This window comes from Gossypium arboreum, chromosome 12, assembly GCF_025698485.1.
Source record: "Gossypium arboreum isolate Shixiya-1 chromosome 12, ASM2569848v2, whole genome shotgun sequence".
NCBI lineage: Eukaryota > Viridiplantae > Streptophyta > Magnoliopsida > Malvales > Malvaceae > Gossypium > Gossypium arboreum.
The window spans coordinates 110,041,275-110,059,282 of record NC_069081.1 but is presented as its reverse complement, the minus strand read 5'-3'; the positions used below and the strand labels follow the sequence as shown (position 1 = coordinate 110,059,282).

General features: G+C 33.3%; 3 protein-coding genes, 1 non-coding gene and 1 pseudogene across 4 annotated transcripts; 1 reads left to right on the top strand and 4 right to left on the bottom strand.

Annotated features, from left to right (window-relative positions):
• Window positions 1–5,057: 5,057 nt before the first annotated feature.
• LOC108476864 (vignain-like) lies at window positions 5,058–7,824 on the top strand (annotated as a pseudogene).
• Window positions 7,567–10,837, bottom strand: LOC108476863 (autophagy-related protein 16). Its single transcript, XM_053023475.1, is given in 6 exon segments — window positions 7,567–8,231; window positions 8,233–8,704; window positions 8,706–8,908; window positions 9,874–10,062; window positions 10,233–10,359; window positions 10,540–10,837. Coding segments are annotated over 6 exon segments (1,335 nt in total). The 5' UTR covers window positions 10,542–10,837; the 3' UTR covers window positions 7,567–7,889.
• A 2,550-nt stretch (window positions 10,838–13,387) lies between these two features.
• LOC128285246 (uncharacterized) lies at window positions 13,388–14,738 on the bottom strand. Its single transcript, XM_053022651.1, has one exon. It carries the CDS (start codon window positions 14,305–14,307, stop codon window positions 13,489–13,491), a length of 819 nt encoding a protein of 272 aa, XP_052878611.1. The 5' UTR covers window positions 14,308–14,738; the 3' UTR covers window positions 13,388–13,488.
• Window positions 14,739–17,337: 2,599 nt separating this feature from the next.
• On the bottom strand, window positions 17,338–17,745 carry LOC108478094 (uncharacterized). The gene has a single exon (XM_017780523.1). It carries the CDS (start codon window positions 17,743–17,745, stop codon window positions 17,338–17,340), a length of 408 nt encoding a protein of 135 aa, XP_017636012.1.
• A 191-nt stretch (window positions 17,746–17,936) lies between these two features.
• On the bottom strand, window positions 17,937–18,008 carry TRNAT-UGU (transfer RNA threonine (anticodon UGU)). The gene has a single exon. It is a non-coding gene; the product is annotated as a tRNA-Thr (tRNA).

Genomic DNA, 18,008 nt, shown 5'->3' with positions numbered 1-18,008 from the left:
ACCAAAATAAAATTTTTAATATATACTAATGCAACAATAAACGACTTCTAAGATCATTTTATTAATATATACCAATAGAATTTTTATAAGAAAATATCAATTAATGAATAAATGAGTCATAAATGAATCAATAAACGAGCTTTTAAACAAGCTTGGTCATGACTATAAATGAACTGAACACACCTTTGTTTGTGTCCGTTTATTTATTAAACGAATAAAAAAAACTTGTTTATTCTCGTTTCTTTAATTTTATAAACAAACATTGTACGAATAATTCATCGAACGTTTTATTTATTTACACCCTAGTTTTGGACTTATATATTAAAAAAAATAAGGAGATAGAGTAAAAAGGGAGATGAATAATAAAATTGGTAGGCATGTGCAATGGGTGTTGTATAAATCACGTTACCCCTTTTTGGCTTTGGTAGCTAGCTGTCATTATACAAGTTTTAACCCAAAGCTTCTTGCCCCCTTACTATAAGAAAAGAAGATGATATAATAAAATTTTATTAACTTTAATCAATGATTATGTCTGTTTATAGGTAAAAAAGTCATAGCTTTACCATTTAATTGCATTATATCTTTCTCCATGTTTCGTTTCAAGTACTCTTCACATAATTAAAGCTATGATCCATTTGAGAGTCGGTTTGTGATCTTAAAATTTTCTAAATAAAAAATAAAAAATAGAATTGACACATTAACAGAACTATATTATGGGGTTTATCCAATTTTAGAATAAAGCAAGGGCCGGAGATTTCTTTTCAATGGGCTTCCCTTCGCAACACCCTGCAAATCATAAACCATAAACTACAGCAAGATAGTTGCTCAATATTGATTGGCTAATCATCAAGAAACTTATGGCTTAGAAGGCTGATTCTAGCTGACCTCTCGTTTTATCTGAAAGGGTTTAGTTCATCATCCGTTTTCTACGGAAGGTCTTCATTCGACACCCTTTCTTTTATTTGGAATGTGACTCTTTAGGCCACTAAATCTTATTGTGCCTAACCACTCTGCACCATGGTTCAGAAGGAATGATAGAATGTGTCCCATCACAAATATCCTTCCCATACATCTTACAATGAAGGGATGATAGCAAGTTCACCACATTAGCATTACCAAACATGGAACCTCCTCTATAAATACCCCTCCTTGTGATGAAGATAGGATCAACCCTCAAGCATTCAAGCCTCCTTGTTGTCCTCGGCATACTCCTTTGCAATCTCAACCTCCTGGCTATTTTACCTCCTTTGGCTCTCCACCTAGACAAACAAACCGGCCTCCATTAGCACCACCACTTTCTCCTCCGTGTCTCCTTCCTTGTTGATACCTAATATCAACAATCATTAATCATTCACCACCTTTAAATTAAAGGAAAAGACATTTATAGTTGAACTTATGTCCTCTTAGTTGTTATAATAACGGTGTCGACTGAGTGTATATTGAAATTTAAATATCAAATTAGTTAAATTATACATTTTAAAAGAAGAGGATTCACTACACATTTTATATATTTTTGTATGATTAATATTTTAATGATTCAACCGTTGAATTTATCTATATAAGTACTTGTTATGCATATAAATTTTCAAACCAATCCAATATTTCTATCATATCAACCTAAAATATTATATATATATATATATATATTTAATGAAACAAAGTTTGTTTACATAAAAAATTGCTAGAAAATTTTAATTTATGTCAAATTTAAGATACATAATTTATATAAATAAAATATGAGATATGACTATTATATTGTTAAAATATTAATCGACCAAAAATATTTAAAAATTAACATTTTAATTTTATACAAATATAAAGGGTAAACTATTAAAATAGTCACTTTTATTTGTCTCAGATTACATTTTAGTCACTTATGTTTGAAATGTTACGTTTTAGTTACTTATATTATTGTGTTGTAACATTTTAGTTACTGAGCTATTTATTGTCGTTAATAGTGTAATGATAAACTGACGTGGCATGCTAACTCATCATTCCAAACAAAAATTTTAGGTTAAATTATACAATTGATCCCTATATTTTTTTTTTTATTTTGAGCAATTTATTTATTTTTTCTTTTACGTTCTTTTAACTTTTTTTTTCTTTATTTTCCATTCTTTTTTGCTTCTCCCTCTGTTTTTCCCCATTCTCCATTTCTTTTAACATAGTTTTTCTATGTTTTTCATTTGTTAAAACTAGTCCCTATCCTTTTATTTTTTAAACAATTTAATTTTTTCTTTTTATTTCTTTATTTTCCTTTTCTTCTTCCCCTTTATTTTTCTCTCTTCTAATATTCTTCACCGCAGAAATATAATGCCCACCAAATAAACTAAGTCCTTGTTTCTTTCACATTATTCCTGAATTGAATTTAACTCAAAATCGAATATCAATCATTCTTAATCAAATTTCGATTTGAAACTAAAATTGGATCTAACTAATCAATATAAAAAATCATAACATTAATCAAGTATTCTTTATATTCAAAACAATTTTTTCCATTTCCAAATTTTTACAGAATTATGTAGATTATTCATTTCCTTTTCTTTTATTTTCTGACAAATAAAATTAAGCAAACGATAAAATTGATTTAAACCTTCTTGGATATTCCCAAGCAAGCTTGATTGGAAGCTGAGCATGGATGAACCGAAGAGAGAAATGGAGCATGGAACCAAATTGGTTTGGGTAAAGTTGATGATAAGTTTCGTATAGTGGACGTTTTAGTCATTAAAGTGTAGAGTTTGTTTGAAGAATCCGTGTAACAACGTAATTTCGAGAGGGTGAGAATGTTGTAGGTAAGATAGATAAGGTGGTCGTGAGAATTGGTTAGGAGATTGAGGGAACGGGCTTGGGAAACTTTGTTGAGGGTGGACTGCCATAAGTCACGACTGGGAAGGTCTTTGAGTGAGGCGAGCTTGTCGACTAGGTCATTGAGAGATCCAAATTGGTTCAATAAAGTGGTGATGGATGATGAGAGTTTGTAATTGTAGGGTGAGAATATGTGAAACAAGTTTTATTTTGGTTTAAGCTTTTGCCTTTTCTTTTTTCATAAACATAAAAAAGTTTTAACAAATGGAAAACATAGAAAAACTATATTAAAAGAAATGGAGAATGGAGGAAACAAAGGTAGAAGCAAAAGAGAATGGAAAAAAAAAAAGGAAAGTTAAAAAACATAAAAGAAAAAAACTTAAATTACTCAAAACGAAAAAAATAAGAGGATCAATTGTATAATTTAATCTAATTTTTTTGTTTGAAATGATGGTTAAATGTGGCATGTCATCTTATCGTTATCCCGTTAACGATAATTAATGGCTCAGTGACTAAAATATTACAACATGATAACGTAAGTAATGAAAATATAATATTTCAAACATAAATGATTAAAATGTAACTTGAAGTAAACAAAATAACTATTTTAATAGTTTATCTAAATATAAATGGGTTGCTCTCCTTTTAAAAGTAAATTAGTGGATGAATTCATTAAGTTTTGGGTTTCCATGCCTTACTAAAGTAAGGATGCAAACGTTTTTAGTTTTTTCTTTTTGGAACTAAATATGCTTAAGAGTCAAATGGATAAAAAATTATATATTAAAAAATAATTTGACCCTTTTGGCTCTAATTAGGAGGATTATTTAGTTATTATCTCTGATTTCACATTAAATATTTATCACATTTTTAAGAAGTTAGATAGTCACTCAGGGAATTAAGGATTGCGAATGTTTGTAAGATTTCCGTTGAGGGAGTTAGACGATTTTATGCAGTTTTTTTTTTTCTTGTAATCCTTTCTTTATCAAAAAAAAATAAAATAATTTGAACTAAATTTTAAAATGAATTTCTTTATTAAATAGAAGTAGACTGATGAATACCATAGTAAATGGGCAATCCACTAAAGGAAACAGTTACTTTCAAGCAACTGTTACGTAAATATAAACATGTAAATTGGTAATTATCTTTTTGAAAATGAGACTAACGTTGCATCTAATATTTGTTGTAAAAATACCAATAAATGATCAGATTTAAATTAGGACAAGTACATAATACTAATATATTTAAAGGGTTATATTTGTCCACAATATAAGAGAGGAGTAATTAAGTGTTTCATTGAAACTTCAAGTAATTTTCTAAATTGGACCGATGTTGAAATCAATTAGGTTACTGATTTAATTGATTTGATTAAAAAATTATTAATAATTTTAAAGAAAATCTTGGTTCAATCGGTTCGACCATCGATTTAATCGATTTTTTAGTTAGTTCAACCGATTTGTACCAGTTTTCAATCTAACCAGTTCAAAAGCACCTTTTGGACCAATATACCAATTAGTTCCCAATCTGGTTCAAATAATATTGATAATTAGGGTTCAAGTCTGGTTGATGTAATCTCATTTTTTCAATTTGTAATTTAACTTCAAAAAATAAAAAATTCCCAAATATTTTAAAAAATCATATTTATAAACACTTTCATACAAATACAATCCTTTTTCAATGTTATTTGAACCAAATCGAACCAGTTGGATTGACAACTGATTGGAAAATCAGTTAGAAAAAAAACTTTGAATCGACCAAACCACCGATATGATTTGAAAAACAATTGAGATTGTCGTTTTTCAAATTTTATATTTCAAAGTCAGTTTGGATTTGAGGTAAGAGGGATTCCAACTCCAATTCTTTCAAGAAAGGAGATACCATTAATGTGTTGTTTTTTTCTTTGAAATTTCTATAATTGAAGGATTATATTCCAAGTAGTGAAGATATGAGAGAGAAATACTTTGAACAAAAACTGAAAAGATGGAGCAATATGGTTTATGTTTAAAAGAAAAAAGAAAACAATAAAGCATCTTAAAATCTAATTTGAGTTTAGCCTTTCACAGAGAAAGACGATTGATGAGGTCTGGTTGCAAAGGTTCAACTCAAACTGCATTTAGGTTTAGTTTCTGAGCTAATGTCAAAGCAGTTGCAACGAAAGTTTTTTAGCATGTTGATTAATAAGACGCATCTTTTTCCCTTCCTTTTCACTCTTTTTTAATCACTTCCTTTTGCTTGTCTACCTCAAATTTGTTCATGAAACTTACTTCTTTTCCTCCATTAATCTCAAAACCTCATCTCTAATATCTTCCCCCACCCCTCCATTGTCTGTTTGATTGCCATAAGAAACCTGTAACTCGTTCATTTTTTTATTTTCTTCCTACTTTTCAATCTCTATCTTCTATTCAATCCTCTCCTTACATTCTTCTATATAAGCTTTATACTAAACATCTCCCAATTCCCATAATTTGTTTGTGTCGGAATTATGACGACGGTTAATGCCGTGTTATCAGTTGTGGTCGCGATGGCTCTGGTGCTCGGAATAGCCGAGAGTTTCGACTTCCATGAGAAGGATTTAGCATCGGAGGAGAGTCTGTGGGATTTGTACGAGAGGTGGAGAAGCCATCTCATGGTTTCTCGGAGTCTAGACGAGAAACACAAGCGTTTCAACGTGTTTAAACAAAATGTCAAACATGTGCTCCACACCAATAATGACAACAAGCCTTATAAGTTGATGCTGAACAAGTTTGCAGACATGACAAACCATGAATTTCGAAATGCTTATGCCAGTTCCAAGATCAGACATCATAGGATGTTCCAAGGGACACCCCGTGGAACAAGCAGTTTCACGTATGAAAACGTGAACAATGTCCCAACCTCCGTTGATTGGAGAAAGAAAGGTGCTGTCACCGCTGTTAAGGACCAAGGCCAATGTGGTACGCCATCACCATGCATTTCCTGTTTCATTCTGCATTTTTCTTTTAATCACCATCGCCATCTATTTTGATTGTGTACCCTGGTAATTTAGGTTGGCAAAATTATCAGAATCATCATGTTTTAACCCCATCTTTTACAGATTTTATTATTATTATTTTAAAAATGGCCTCAACTTTTGATTAAACGATGATTTTAGATACACTAACATGTCTCAAAATATTCACTAAAATAACTCTCTTTTAATTTTGTAACTATTTTTATATATTTTAATTAGCATGCCTTAACTTTTACAAGATTTATCACATGAATTTCATTTAATTTTGTAAAATTAATATAATATAAAGCATCAAGTAAAATTTTGCATCTTGGAACAAGATTGAATATATATAGTTTTAGAGTCAGAGATAAAATCTTAAATAAAATCGAATTTGAGTAAGATTTTGAGTATATAGATAGATAGAAGTTGAGCTAAAATGGGGATAAGCAGGAAAAAAAAAAAAAACCGCTTCTCTCCTACTGTTGCGATCCTAAAATTGTTAACCTCTCCTGTTGATGCTAGTCATATATATATGTTTACATGTGGAGTAAGTGTTAACAGGTAGCTGTTGGGCGTTTTCAAGTGTTGTAGCAGTTGAAGGAATTAATCAAATAAAGACGAATAAATTAGTGTCTTTATCAGAGCAAGAGTTGATAGACTGTGACACTGAAAAAAATCAAGGGTGCAATGGAGGTTAATGGACATTGCATTTGATTTCATCAACAAGAAAGGTGGGATCACTTCAGAGATTCATTATCCTTGCGCCGCTAAACAAGGCACTTGCGACGTTTCCAAGGTAAAATGAATATTATGATAAAAGGAACATACTTCATCTTAAGATTTGATTTAACTCGGTGAGAAGCTGTTGACCGTTTTGTGTAGGAGAATTCTCCGGTGGTGTCGATCAATGGGCACGAGAACGTGCCGGTTAATGATGAGGAGGCTCTGCGTAAAGCAGTTGCAAATCAGCCTGTATCAGTGGCCATAGATGCTGGTGGTACGGATTTCCAATTCTACTCGGAGGTAAATTTATCTGAATGTAGGGTTGACTAAATAATCCCAAGCCCTCAGATTCAGAACTGAATCTGAAGTCGTTTTATCTGAATGTGGTTTTAGATTAAATTCACCCTGTCCCTAGATATTTAGTTTTATAAAATTAATATAATATATGAAAAAATGTGGGGTGGGAAAGGTAGAGGTCAGAATGTCTTTATTTTTCGGGGTCAGTGACTAGAGTATTCAATGAAATTCCCAAGATTTGATATATTGAGGAACCAAAGCAAAGTATTAAAAGGCTAAAAGGTTAAACAGACTCTTGAACTATTTCACTTTTCTTAAATAAGTCATTAAACCATTCTCTTTTGATTTTTCACCAACACAAGCCCATATATGTAACCACAATGTTGATTTATATTAAGAGTTCATTTAGATATTGTTAAATGCTAACTACTTATTTTGGCACAGGTTAAAAGAGTAAAAGACTATTTGAGTGTAATATAAGTATACTATATCTACAATACTTTGTTGAATGGGAAGCTAAGGATTTAAAGATCTCGGACAAATTTTTTATCCCTCCGTACAGTTGCAGAAAAAATGAATGCTATCATTATAAATTTTAACCAAATTCGGTCTGCAGGGGGTATACACTGGACAATGTGGAATAGAGCTGAACCATGGGGTTGCAGCAGTGGGCTATGGAACAACCCTTGATGGAACTAAGTATTGGATAGTGAAGAACTCATGGGGACCTGATTGGGGTGAGAAAGGTTACATAAGAATGGAACGTGGCATCAAAGACAAACAAGGTCTCTGTGGTATAGCAAGGGAAGCTTCATATCCCATCAAGAACTCTTCCTCTAATCCTACAACACCTTCCTTTTATCCCAAAGATGAACTCTAAAATTCTACCCAACTGATTCCAACTTCGTTCTCATAATTACGATTGAATAATTTACACTTCAACTATGTTACGACGCTTATGTTTGATATATATATAGACATTTGTATGAGACTACAGATCTTCAAAATTTATGAAAAAGCTTTAAAAAGAATGAATGTACCTGCATCAAACATATACTTCAGCTTTCCAAGTTGTTCCATGCGCAACCCGTGCGGATCATGTCCAGGTACAGACAACCCCATTCTTATCAGCATAGGCTAATGGTTTTCCAATTGCACTCCATGTACAACACAGGATGGGAGCAGTATGTTCCTTCAGAGTGCTAACCATGTCAGCTTTGGAAATTGACCAAATGTAGATGGACCCATGCGCAGAGCCTGCAGCAATATTATTGTCACCCGGACTGATAAACGAGCGACTCCAGTTTGATGCCACTTTGTTTCCGGTTGCTCTGAATGTACCAAAAACTTACAAAGATCAGATATCAAATAAATTGTGTGAATTATCTCTGCCACTAGTCAATACTACATTTCCGTTTCGCGACAGAGAGAGAGAGATATGTGATAGCAAGTGAATGTGCAGAAACTTCACTAAGCAACTTTCCTGTCTGGATATCCCACAAACGAAGATTCCCGTCGACGTGACCTGAACATATAGTCAGTCCATCGGTGCTGAAGCAAAGCGCGTTGCAGTTGCTGTGAAATATTATTGTGTTAGTGCAGTAACCTTTCTGCAAATCCCATACTTTTATAGTGCGACCATAAGCTGAACTCACAACATGACGACTTGAAACTTTGCTCACATCTACGGCACACACTTTTTCTGTGTGACCGGTGAGAGTATGATGGACATGTCCCAAGTTGACATCCCATACAAACAAATTGTTTGAACTACTTCCTGCTATTATGGATCTATTGTCGTGTGTAATTGCAAGATCAAGGACAGAACCAAGGCAGCCAAAAAGACTATGACCTAATGATCCAGTGCTAGAATTCCAAATTTTGATAGATCGATCCTGCCCCCCCAACAACTGAATTGTACTCAAACATTATAGAAGCACAACCACCATCATGAGCATTGATCCTGTCTTTGCAAACAGAGGGAACAGTTGATTCAGCAAAGAACTCAGCACCTTCTTCACTTCTACGGACAATACCATCTACTTGCTCTTGAGCAAGTTTCTCTAAACCACTAGCCTTAAGCCGCTCAGTCATATCTTCATAGAGTGCGTTTGCCTAAATTAAATAAAGGAAAACTAGAGGTAACCACTAATATCAGTTATCTAAAGCAGGCAAATTGAAAAGCATTATACTCTGTCAAAATCAAGGGGCAGAAGCCAAACCTCATACCCCACATATATTTGGCCTTTTGATTTCAACTTTAGACTGTTGAGCTATACCATTCTGAGTGACAGTTTTTCTCATAATATCCTGTCAACTGTGATAGAGTTAAATGAATGCTAAAAAAATTGGACCTAGAAGAAGTTGTAAGAAATATAATCATCGAAACATTACTACTCAATTTTATATCTTATTGGCAATATTCACCAAAACCCTAAAGATTAAATACAATCCTTCAGGCCCTCTTTTCCATTTCGTTTTTGTTATTCCATTTTCTTAAGTGTTGTGCAATCCATTGGGAATGCAACTCTCAACTTATGTTTGTTCTAAGATCCTTTATTCCATCAAATTTTGAAAAGAAAAAGTCCCAAAGAATGCCAATGGTGAGACTTGTATAATGTTCTAACTTAACTACTGCATGAACTACCTCTTAATGAGTCACATGCTTGATACATTTTATTTGTTAAGCACATAACAATCCAGTTCTTCATCATTCTAAGACAACTAATCAATATATACATTATTCCGTGTTTTCATGTAGCTATGAAAACAATATACCATACGTCCATACCACATTAAGCAGTTCAGCATCCTGCATCTTCTGAAGCATTCAAAGATCGACTAACCTCTTATTTTCGGCCTCTGCATTCGTAGCTCTAATAGTCAGTTGTTCTAGTTGAGCTTTGAGTTCCTTGTACTCGCTCAACAATAATTCCAACGCTCTAACCTTTTCTTCAAAATCCGTTTTTAGTTGAGAGTATTCATCTCTGTCTTAATAAACAATGAATCAAGTATTCATTCAAATCAACTCCAAATCTAAAAAAAGAGCATCACCCTTGCAAGCCAAACCATAAGGATACATCAAGCCTCGTTTGGGTCAACTCCTTCTCCAATTCAGCCATTGCAGTTTCTTTCTCTTGAAGAAAAGCTTTTAATGTTCTGGATTCAGCTGCTTCCACCACAAGCTGCTCAGATAATCTTGATTGCGCTTTATAACATTGTTGAAGTTCTACTTCCAATTTTTCAGCTTTCCCTTTCCATTCCGAACCCTGTAACAAAATTCACCAATAACCTAACATTGCTATTTGCATAGCGGCTATCTTTTATAATGAAAACTCAAGAGATTCATCCAATTCCTAATTTCAGATAGATTTGTTTTTATAACTATCAACTAACACATCGTCAACGATCAAATAAGCCCCCCAAAAAGAAAGAAAACCTGGGAAATGATTGGCCGAGAAAGAGCAATATAAGCAGGAGCATGAGCTCCTTCTTCGACTAAATGTCGTTTCTTAAGCGCCTTCAATGCGTGCTTTATAGCTTGCTTGGCTACCTCCTCTTGCCACCTGAAAATAAGATTGAACATCAAATTTGTTTCGAACAATTAGTATGTCGAAGATTACTTTCAATAAACATTGAACGAAAGAAAAGATAATTCAACTGGATTGAATCGAATTCGCAACATTTTCATGTGCTCAAAGAACAGTATGTTCTAAAATTTCTTTAGTTCAATTGATTTGACTTACATCGGAAGCTAGCTGAGTTTATATGGTGGATGAATCGATTCATAAATCGGAATTGCTTTAGCAAGAGATTGAAATGAAGGCGATATGGAGAAAAGAGAGAATTGTTCGATGAGTTACTTTTCCAGGAAAATCGGATCCGATGGTATTTTCCAGGAAATGAAACTTTTCCCGGCACGCTTTCAATTTCCCACACACTTCAACCATCCATCCAATCCAAGATTTCCGAATCCGTCACCGTTTGGACAACAAAACGGGTTTGGTACAAAGAAAAAGGGTTCGGACCTCAACATTTCGCACTCGGCCCATTGTTAATTATATAATATTACATAATATTTTATAGATTATGTAATTTTGTTTATTAAAATGATAAAATTATTTGTTAAGTTTATCACATTTAATAACGTAAAAAATTAAAATTAAATAAAATATTTTTAATTTTTAATGATATGCTTCTATGTTGTATGAAACATGATTAAGCGAGTTGATATCTTAAACCAACTCGATCATGAAAATATCAATACAATAATAATTTTATCTTTTATTATTTTTATGTAAAATGTTTAAATTTAAAAATCAAATGTTGAATGATTGAATCCAAAATGACATGTTTAATCATAAGTACTTTACTATTCTATCTATAATTTAATTAAGAAATCATTATTATAAATATATTCTTATTTTTATTTTTTCTTTCATTTATAAAATCTCTTGTTGAATTTAGTTTCCTAAATCAATTCAACATTAATTTAAAGCTATTTTTAAATAAATTAATATTTTTACAATATTTTTATTCAGTATAAATTTATATAAAATGGTTAAATATAACAACTAAGAAATCAAACATTGGAATTAAACCCAATATCCATAAGGATTTTATATAAACATTTCACCGCTTTACAATTCATTTGTTAAATATTTTTTATAAATAAATTTTAATATACTTTTGATTCTCTATAATCTATTACTTTATTATTTTAAATTATTCATTTATAAATATAAAAATATTTAAAATATTTAAAGGTCCATTATTAAAGAAAGTGTTTGTATTGGTGTTTAACAAGGGAGGGAGGAAGCAAGAAGAGATGGTGGTAACAATAAGGAGGTCAATTCACCTAAATCATACGAGAGTCAATGTATGTGAGGGGAGTGAAGGAGATAAAGAGAGGAGAGGGAAACTTTATGCTAGGTAATATGCTTAAGGTTGCTAAAGGAAGGGAAAGGATCCTTTCATCCTCATGCCTAAGGCTTTTATAAGGGGAAGACCCCTATGCCTGGTGGTGCCATGTCATTGATAGTACGAGTGGTGGCCCAATCGTGTGGTTGACTAGGTGGCAAGGTTGTTACTTGTTGGTTGTCGTCAGGCAATGGTGGTCCCTTAATGGTGGGGACAAGTGCGTACCTGCTAATAGCTGGTAGCCTAATAGAGGACCTATTAATAGCGTGTGGCCCACAATGATTGGCTTTATGGTTTGAGGCATACAGGTAGTTGGTCACTGGATGACTAGTTAATAATGAAAGGTGAACGGTCATCCATGGTTACTTCTCAGATCACTTCTCACGTTGCCACGTATATAAGTCAAATAGGGATATAATAGAAAGAAAGAGAAAATAATGTAAATTTCTTATAAGTAAATTATCTAGTTGGTCACCCAGCTTTTAGGGTGCTTTCAATCACCTAAAATGAAATCCTTGCTATTTCATCACTCGATTTTTAAGACGCTTTTATTTTAGTCATGCAATCATTAGATCTCTAACAATAGTTAACTATACACGCCATATCATGTTCACATTTTCATTTTGGTCATCCAACTTTTAGGTTGCTTTCATTTTGGTCACTCAAAATATATTATTTTTGAAAGGATTAAACTAAACATATATTGCTTTAATAATTGTCAAATTGTACTTTTTATCACATTGCCAAAAATTCTAAATTTTTTTCAATATTAAAATTTAAATTTCAAGACATAAAATCAATTACATAAATTATTAGAAATTTTTCCTTTGATAATGTTAACCGATTTGTTATTGTAAAATTATTAATTAAACTAACCTCTTTCTAAATTTTAAAATTTTATTTTATGTTTTCATATTAAATAAATTTTTAAATTTAAAAGAGACTAAATTAATTAATTTCAATATTATAGTAAAAATTGATCGACTCTATCAAGAGATAATTTTTTTAATAACTTATTTAATTAATTTTTGAAATTTAAAATTTCAATATTGAAAAAATAAAACTTTCGACAAGGAGATAAACAAGTACAATTTGACAATTATTATAGCAATATATTTTGGGGGACTAATATAAATGTGTGAATATGACTTAGTGTGTATAAGTTAATTGTCGTTAAAAATTTAACGGTTAAATGACTAAAATAAAAATATCTTAAAAATTTAGCGACAAAATTACAAACACCCCTAAAAATTGAGTAATCTATCTGATCTTATTACTAAAGAATTTAAAGGTGGAGCGAAAGTGGGGCTGATGTCACCGTGAACTAATACGGAAACATTTTGTACTTGATCTACAAAGATATCACAATTGAAATTGGTTTGAGCACAAATATCATAGGCTTAATACAACTAATTTCTTTTTATTAAGTAAAACAAATCCGATTATAATCAAGCGTTTAATCTACGATAATGGAGCCGATTCAAGCTGAATTCTTGCACCAATTAATCCACCATCACAAATTGAGGTTATAATTTTAAATTTATATTTTTCCAATAAATCAGGAGAGAGAGTGTGTATCTTTTTTTGCCAGACATATCTTACAATGTAACAAAATCCGACATCGTTTAGGGAAAAAAAAAAGAAAAAGAAACTATAGGTAAATAAAGAGGAAGATTGATTTCCAAAGTTATATATCTATATTCAACATATACTTTGATATAAATAAGAGAACAACTGGTATTAGATGTTATAACCCGGATTAGAGAAGGCATAATCTAAAGGAAACGTCGGGTTGGCCATCCACCTTCACCATTTGCTGCCCCAACAACAACTGGTTTCATCACACAGTAGCCTGAGTTGGAACAACCACCCACCTTACCTCTCTTGAAATCTTCTTCCACGCCCACTCTTCGCTCCATTTCATGTCTCTCACCTCTCCTCCGAAGATTCTGTCTCTTTATCACAGAACCAAGTTTTTGATTACTTCGATCTTTTCTCCGACTAATCGTCACCGGCACCGCCTCCAATCCCATCAGCTTCGCCACCACTCCTGGTTCGCACCAAATCACAGTTTCGCCACCCAAAGTTGATGGCAAACATGAAGCTTTGTAAAACCTTTCTCTCAATCCATGATCGCAGCAAACCGAGTTCCTTCCATTGATTTTTTCAGGGTTTCGAAACGATGATCGGTACATGGAATCTTTCCCGTCGAGGGAAAAACGAGGGTACTGATTCAATGCATTCCTTGCAGACCGTAGTATGTCGGAGTTGTTGACGCAAGACATCCGACCACCTCGAAAATTCTCACTGTAGTATTCATTCAGTTTTGATTTTCTAGCAAGCTCTTCTTCCAGCTCTAACCTTAAGATCATCTCCTCCAACGTTGTGGGAGGGCTTTGCGCCGTGGTGTTCGAGGCAACAACCGATGGCGGAGCGACCAATTCGGACGAAGTAATAATACCGGCCCCGCCGTGGTCCGTTCGGTTTTGGTTAAGAGTGGAGGTGGAGCCATCACCATTGCAAAAATTACGAATCCCTTTCTTCATCTTGGCCCCAACCGAGTTCTTCAAAAGGAAGAAGGATAGATCTTTCATGGGGTCGATGAACTGTGAGTATTATCACACAGCGTTTGAATTCAATCCAACTTTTTAGCATAAAGAAAAAGTGTATTAAATCGGTAGTTAAAACGTGAATGGATTAAATTTGGAGCGGTTTAGGGTGATATAGTTGGAGATCTACAATAGTAATAAATAGCCTTAAAAGAGATCACATGACAAATGAATTATACATATTGTTTTCACAGGTTTCTTCTCCAACTTCATGAGTTTTAGACATATCAACAAAGCGATGCTTAATTGCTTCTTTATTTGAAAGTGGGTGGTGCATATATAAATATAATGGGAGATCATTAACTTCTGGAATTACAGTTTGTTAGAAAAAGCCCCTACACTTGATAATGGAAACACAGCTTGTAATATATAAGAGCATTTTAACAAATGATTATACCTTAGGGACTTCACGTTCAAACTCTCAATCATCATTATTCTGTCTTGGAATGTAAGAGGGTTAAATTGCGTTTTGAAACATAGTAATTTGCAAATCAACTTTTTAAGCTTTATAAAGATGGATATTGCATGTATACTGGAAAGGAGAGTAAAAATGGCATGATCCAAATGGTAGAAGCTGGTTATGCTTCATCCTTGGAACTGCAGACGCAAAGGTTAGTGGTTGTTCGCAAGAGATTTTATCCAGTGAAGCACCACCGGATATAGACAAACTAGTAACCAACAAAGAAATCAGAGCTGCTACGTTTTCATTGAATAGTGATAAGAGTCCCGGCCCTAATGGATATATATGACTACTTCTTCAAAATTGGTTCAATGTTGGCTGCTTTTTAATGTCACTTTGGTGCTTAAATGCCTTAACCCAATCTCTATAAAAGAGTTTCGACCAATATCATACCATTTTGTATTTTATGTGTATAACCATGATTCATGCTAATAGAATTCAAGCTCATCTTCCAGAGGTTGTTAACAAGAACCAAAGTGGTTTTTCATCCCTAACATACACGTGAACAGCCATATGGAGGTAGGATCTTCCAACATATAGGAAAAACTTAGGAAAAAATTTAGCATGCCTGTGCTGGAAATACAAGTGATGACAGAAATTAAGGGTAAGTTTTGATACTATCACTGAAGATCATGTCTGAGCATCATGGAATTCCCCATGCCCAACCTCTTCATCAATCCAAATAACTTGTACACACAAATAAACAAGTCACATATAAATGCTTTATTATATGTGATTCAGCTCAAATCACCAACTAATTGCAGGTAAATGATTCCCATGGATGCTAAAAACAGAGACTTCAATCTTTTCGTAAATTCTACAAGGAAACCTCTCAAAGTCTAAACCACCCGGCATGGACTTGGATGTTAATATGTCTGCTTTATGCCCAAAATAAGAGGCAAATATAAACTATCATTTCGTATATTATAAGATACCAGTAAAAAAACTAGTCATTTACAAGTCACACAATACAAAGAACAGACGAGCATGCAAATTCTGAAATTCAATCTCGATCTGCTTTGGGCAAAACCCAAATGTTCTACATTTAAAGACCTTAGAAAGTAGAGAGAACCAATCAAATAATCATGAAGAAAACACCAAATGCCAAGTATATAAATACTGAATGAATTGATTAATCCAGGACACAAAAACAAAGAAATCTGATCTTTTTTTATTAGTCAAGGGGTTAACAAGGAGTGAATTTGCAATTGTGATTCTAACTTAATTGGCTTAGCTTCCATTGATAAGGCAGCGACACTCGGGGTTAATGAGGACTGAATTCGCAATGGTGATTCTATCTTATTTGGCTTAGCTTCCTTTGGTAAGACAGCAACACTCGAAACTTGCATGAGTAGAAGGACAATAAACTATATTAACCCAACCAGTGTAATCAGCTAAACTTCAAGTGTGTCATTTTCCCTTATTTGGAAAACAGACAATCATAGCTGAATTGAAATTCTACATTACCTGAAACCTCAACCTACATTCTCTACCAATTTATTAACTCATTCAACCTATGTTATTCGGATTCGTGTGTGAGAGTCAGATTGGGTATATTCCGACAGGAGTATGCCCATTTTCCCCCTAAGTTTTTCCAGGTATTTGAATAGTCATTGAAGGATTACATCCCCATACCCATATACCGATATTTGTCGGATAAAAATGCTTCTAACAAAATGAAGAATCTGAGCAACATAGAATCTAACAAAAACCATATTCATTCTACTTGAAGACCAACAGGCATCAGTCCTAAGAGTTAGCTCTTTCCTAGCTACCTTCTAAATAGCCTTAACTTAGCAACACAATCTTTGTCAAAAAGTTTAATTGACAACAAAAGTATCAGTTTCACAAAAGAATAAAGGGAAACCAAAGTGGATGAGATCCATCTAAAGGAAGGACATCAACTTCACACCATTAAAATAAGAAAAATATCAGAAAAACAACAATATTTGAGAATGATTTTGCCTGATATACACTTTTTCATCTCCAGTCAATCCTAGTCCCATATCCAATAAAGAAGAAATCAATCATATCATATGCATAAATCACTTCATGTCAATTGTTCATTGTTTATCCTATGACATTTGACATCTTAATTCATACTCAACTGTGATAAGAATTTCCACCATATGTGAGGTAGGATTCATTCATACTAGTAAAAAAAAAAAAAAAATTAAACAACAATGCAGAGAAGGAAATAGTCAAGTTCTTACAAAGGAAGTCGTAGTCCGAGGGTAAGATAAAAGGATTTCGTGGATATTAAGATTCGAATGTCAAACTCATTGTATTCAATTACCTTTGAAAATTGTATGATGGTAATCGTTCCTGTCAATGTTAGTAAGCTGACTCATTTCAGCTGAGCTAATTTATTGTCATCGGATGTGAAAATTCTCAAACGTTCCATTCCTATCCTCAACTCAAATCAAGTTTTGTTCAAAAAAATACGAAGGGAAAATTTAGTCCCATATCATCTAGTTCCAAAATATTTGAATAAATTATTAAAAAAAAAGACAGGAAATAAAACTTCTCCGTGAAATTCTCACCAGAGAGAAAGCCTATGTTTTTCTCCTGAGACGCTTCCTGAGTTTCTTGTATTTATGCTTGTTCATCTTCTTCTTCCTCTTCTTCTTCACACTATCTGCCCATGCTTTTCCGGCATTATTATCCTCAGTCTCTACTTCCTCCTCCTCGACCTCCATGATAGCCATTGTGTCAAACCCAATTGAGCTAACGGGGTTCAATAAATACCCAAACGGGAAACTTGGGTACAACTTCGAGGGTTCAGTAGATTTGTCATTTTCAAGGGAATTTTCAGGTTGGATTAATGAAAAATGGTGAGTTTGTTGAGGGATTAGTGAAGGGCTAACTTTTGAGAGTCGATGTTGGTGTTGTGGGGTTTTGAGAGATAGGATGAATCTTTGAGTTGATTTGTTTTTGAGGAGTTCGTGCATGAGATATGCCATTTTTGCATAGAAGAAAGGTCCAAAGAAGTGAGCCTGACTCTGGAAACTCCAAAAAATAAGTGAAGAAAGTTGGGATTTGGGTAATAATTTTTTGCTGTGATTCTTGAAGGTTTGATTCGAAGAACCCTGAAAGGTTTAAGGATGAAGGCCTGGGGTTTATGAGTCCCAAATCCGACGGATTTTAAAAATAATGCCCCCACGCAGGATCGAACTACGGACCTTCAGTTTACAAGACTGACGCTCTACCACTGAGCTATAGGGGC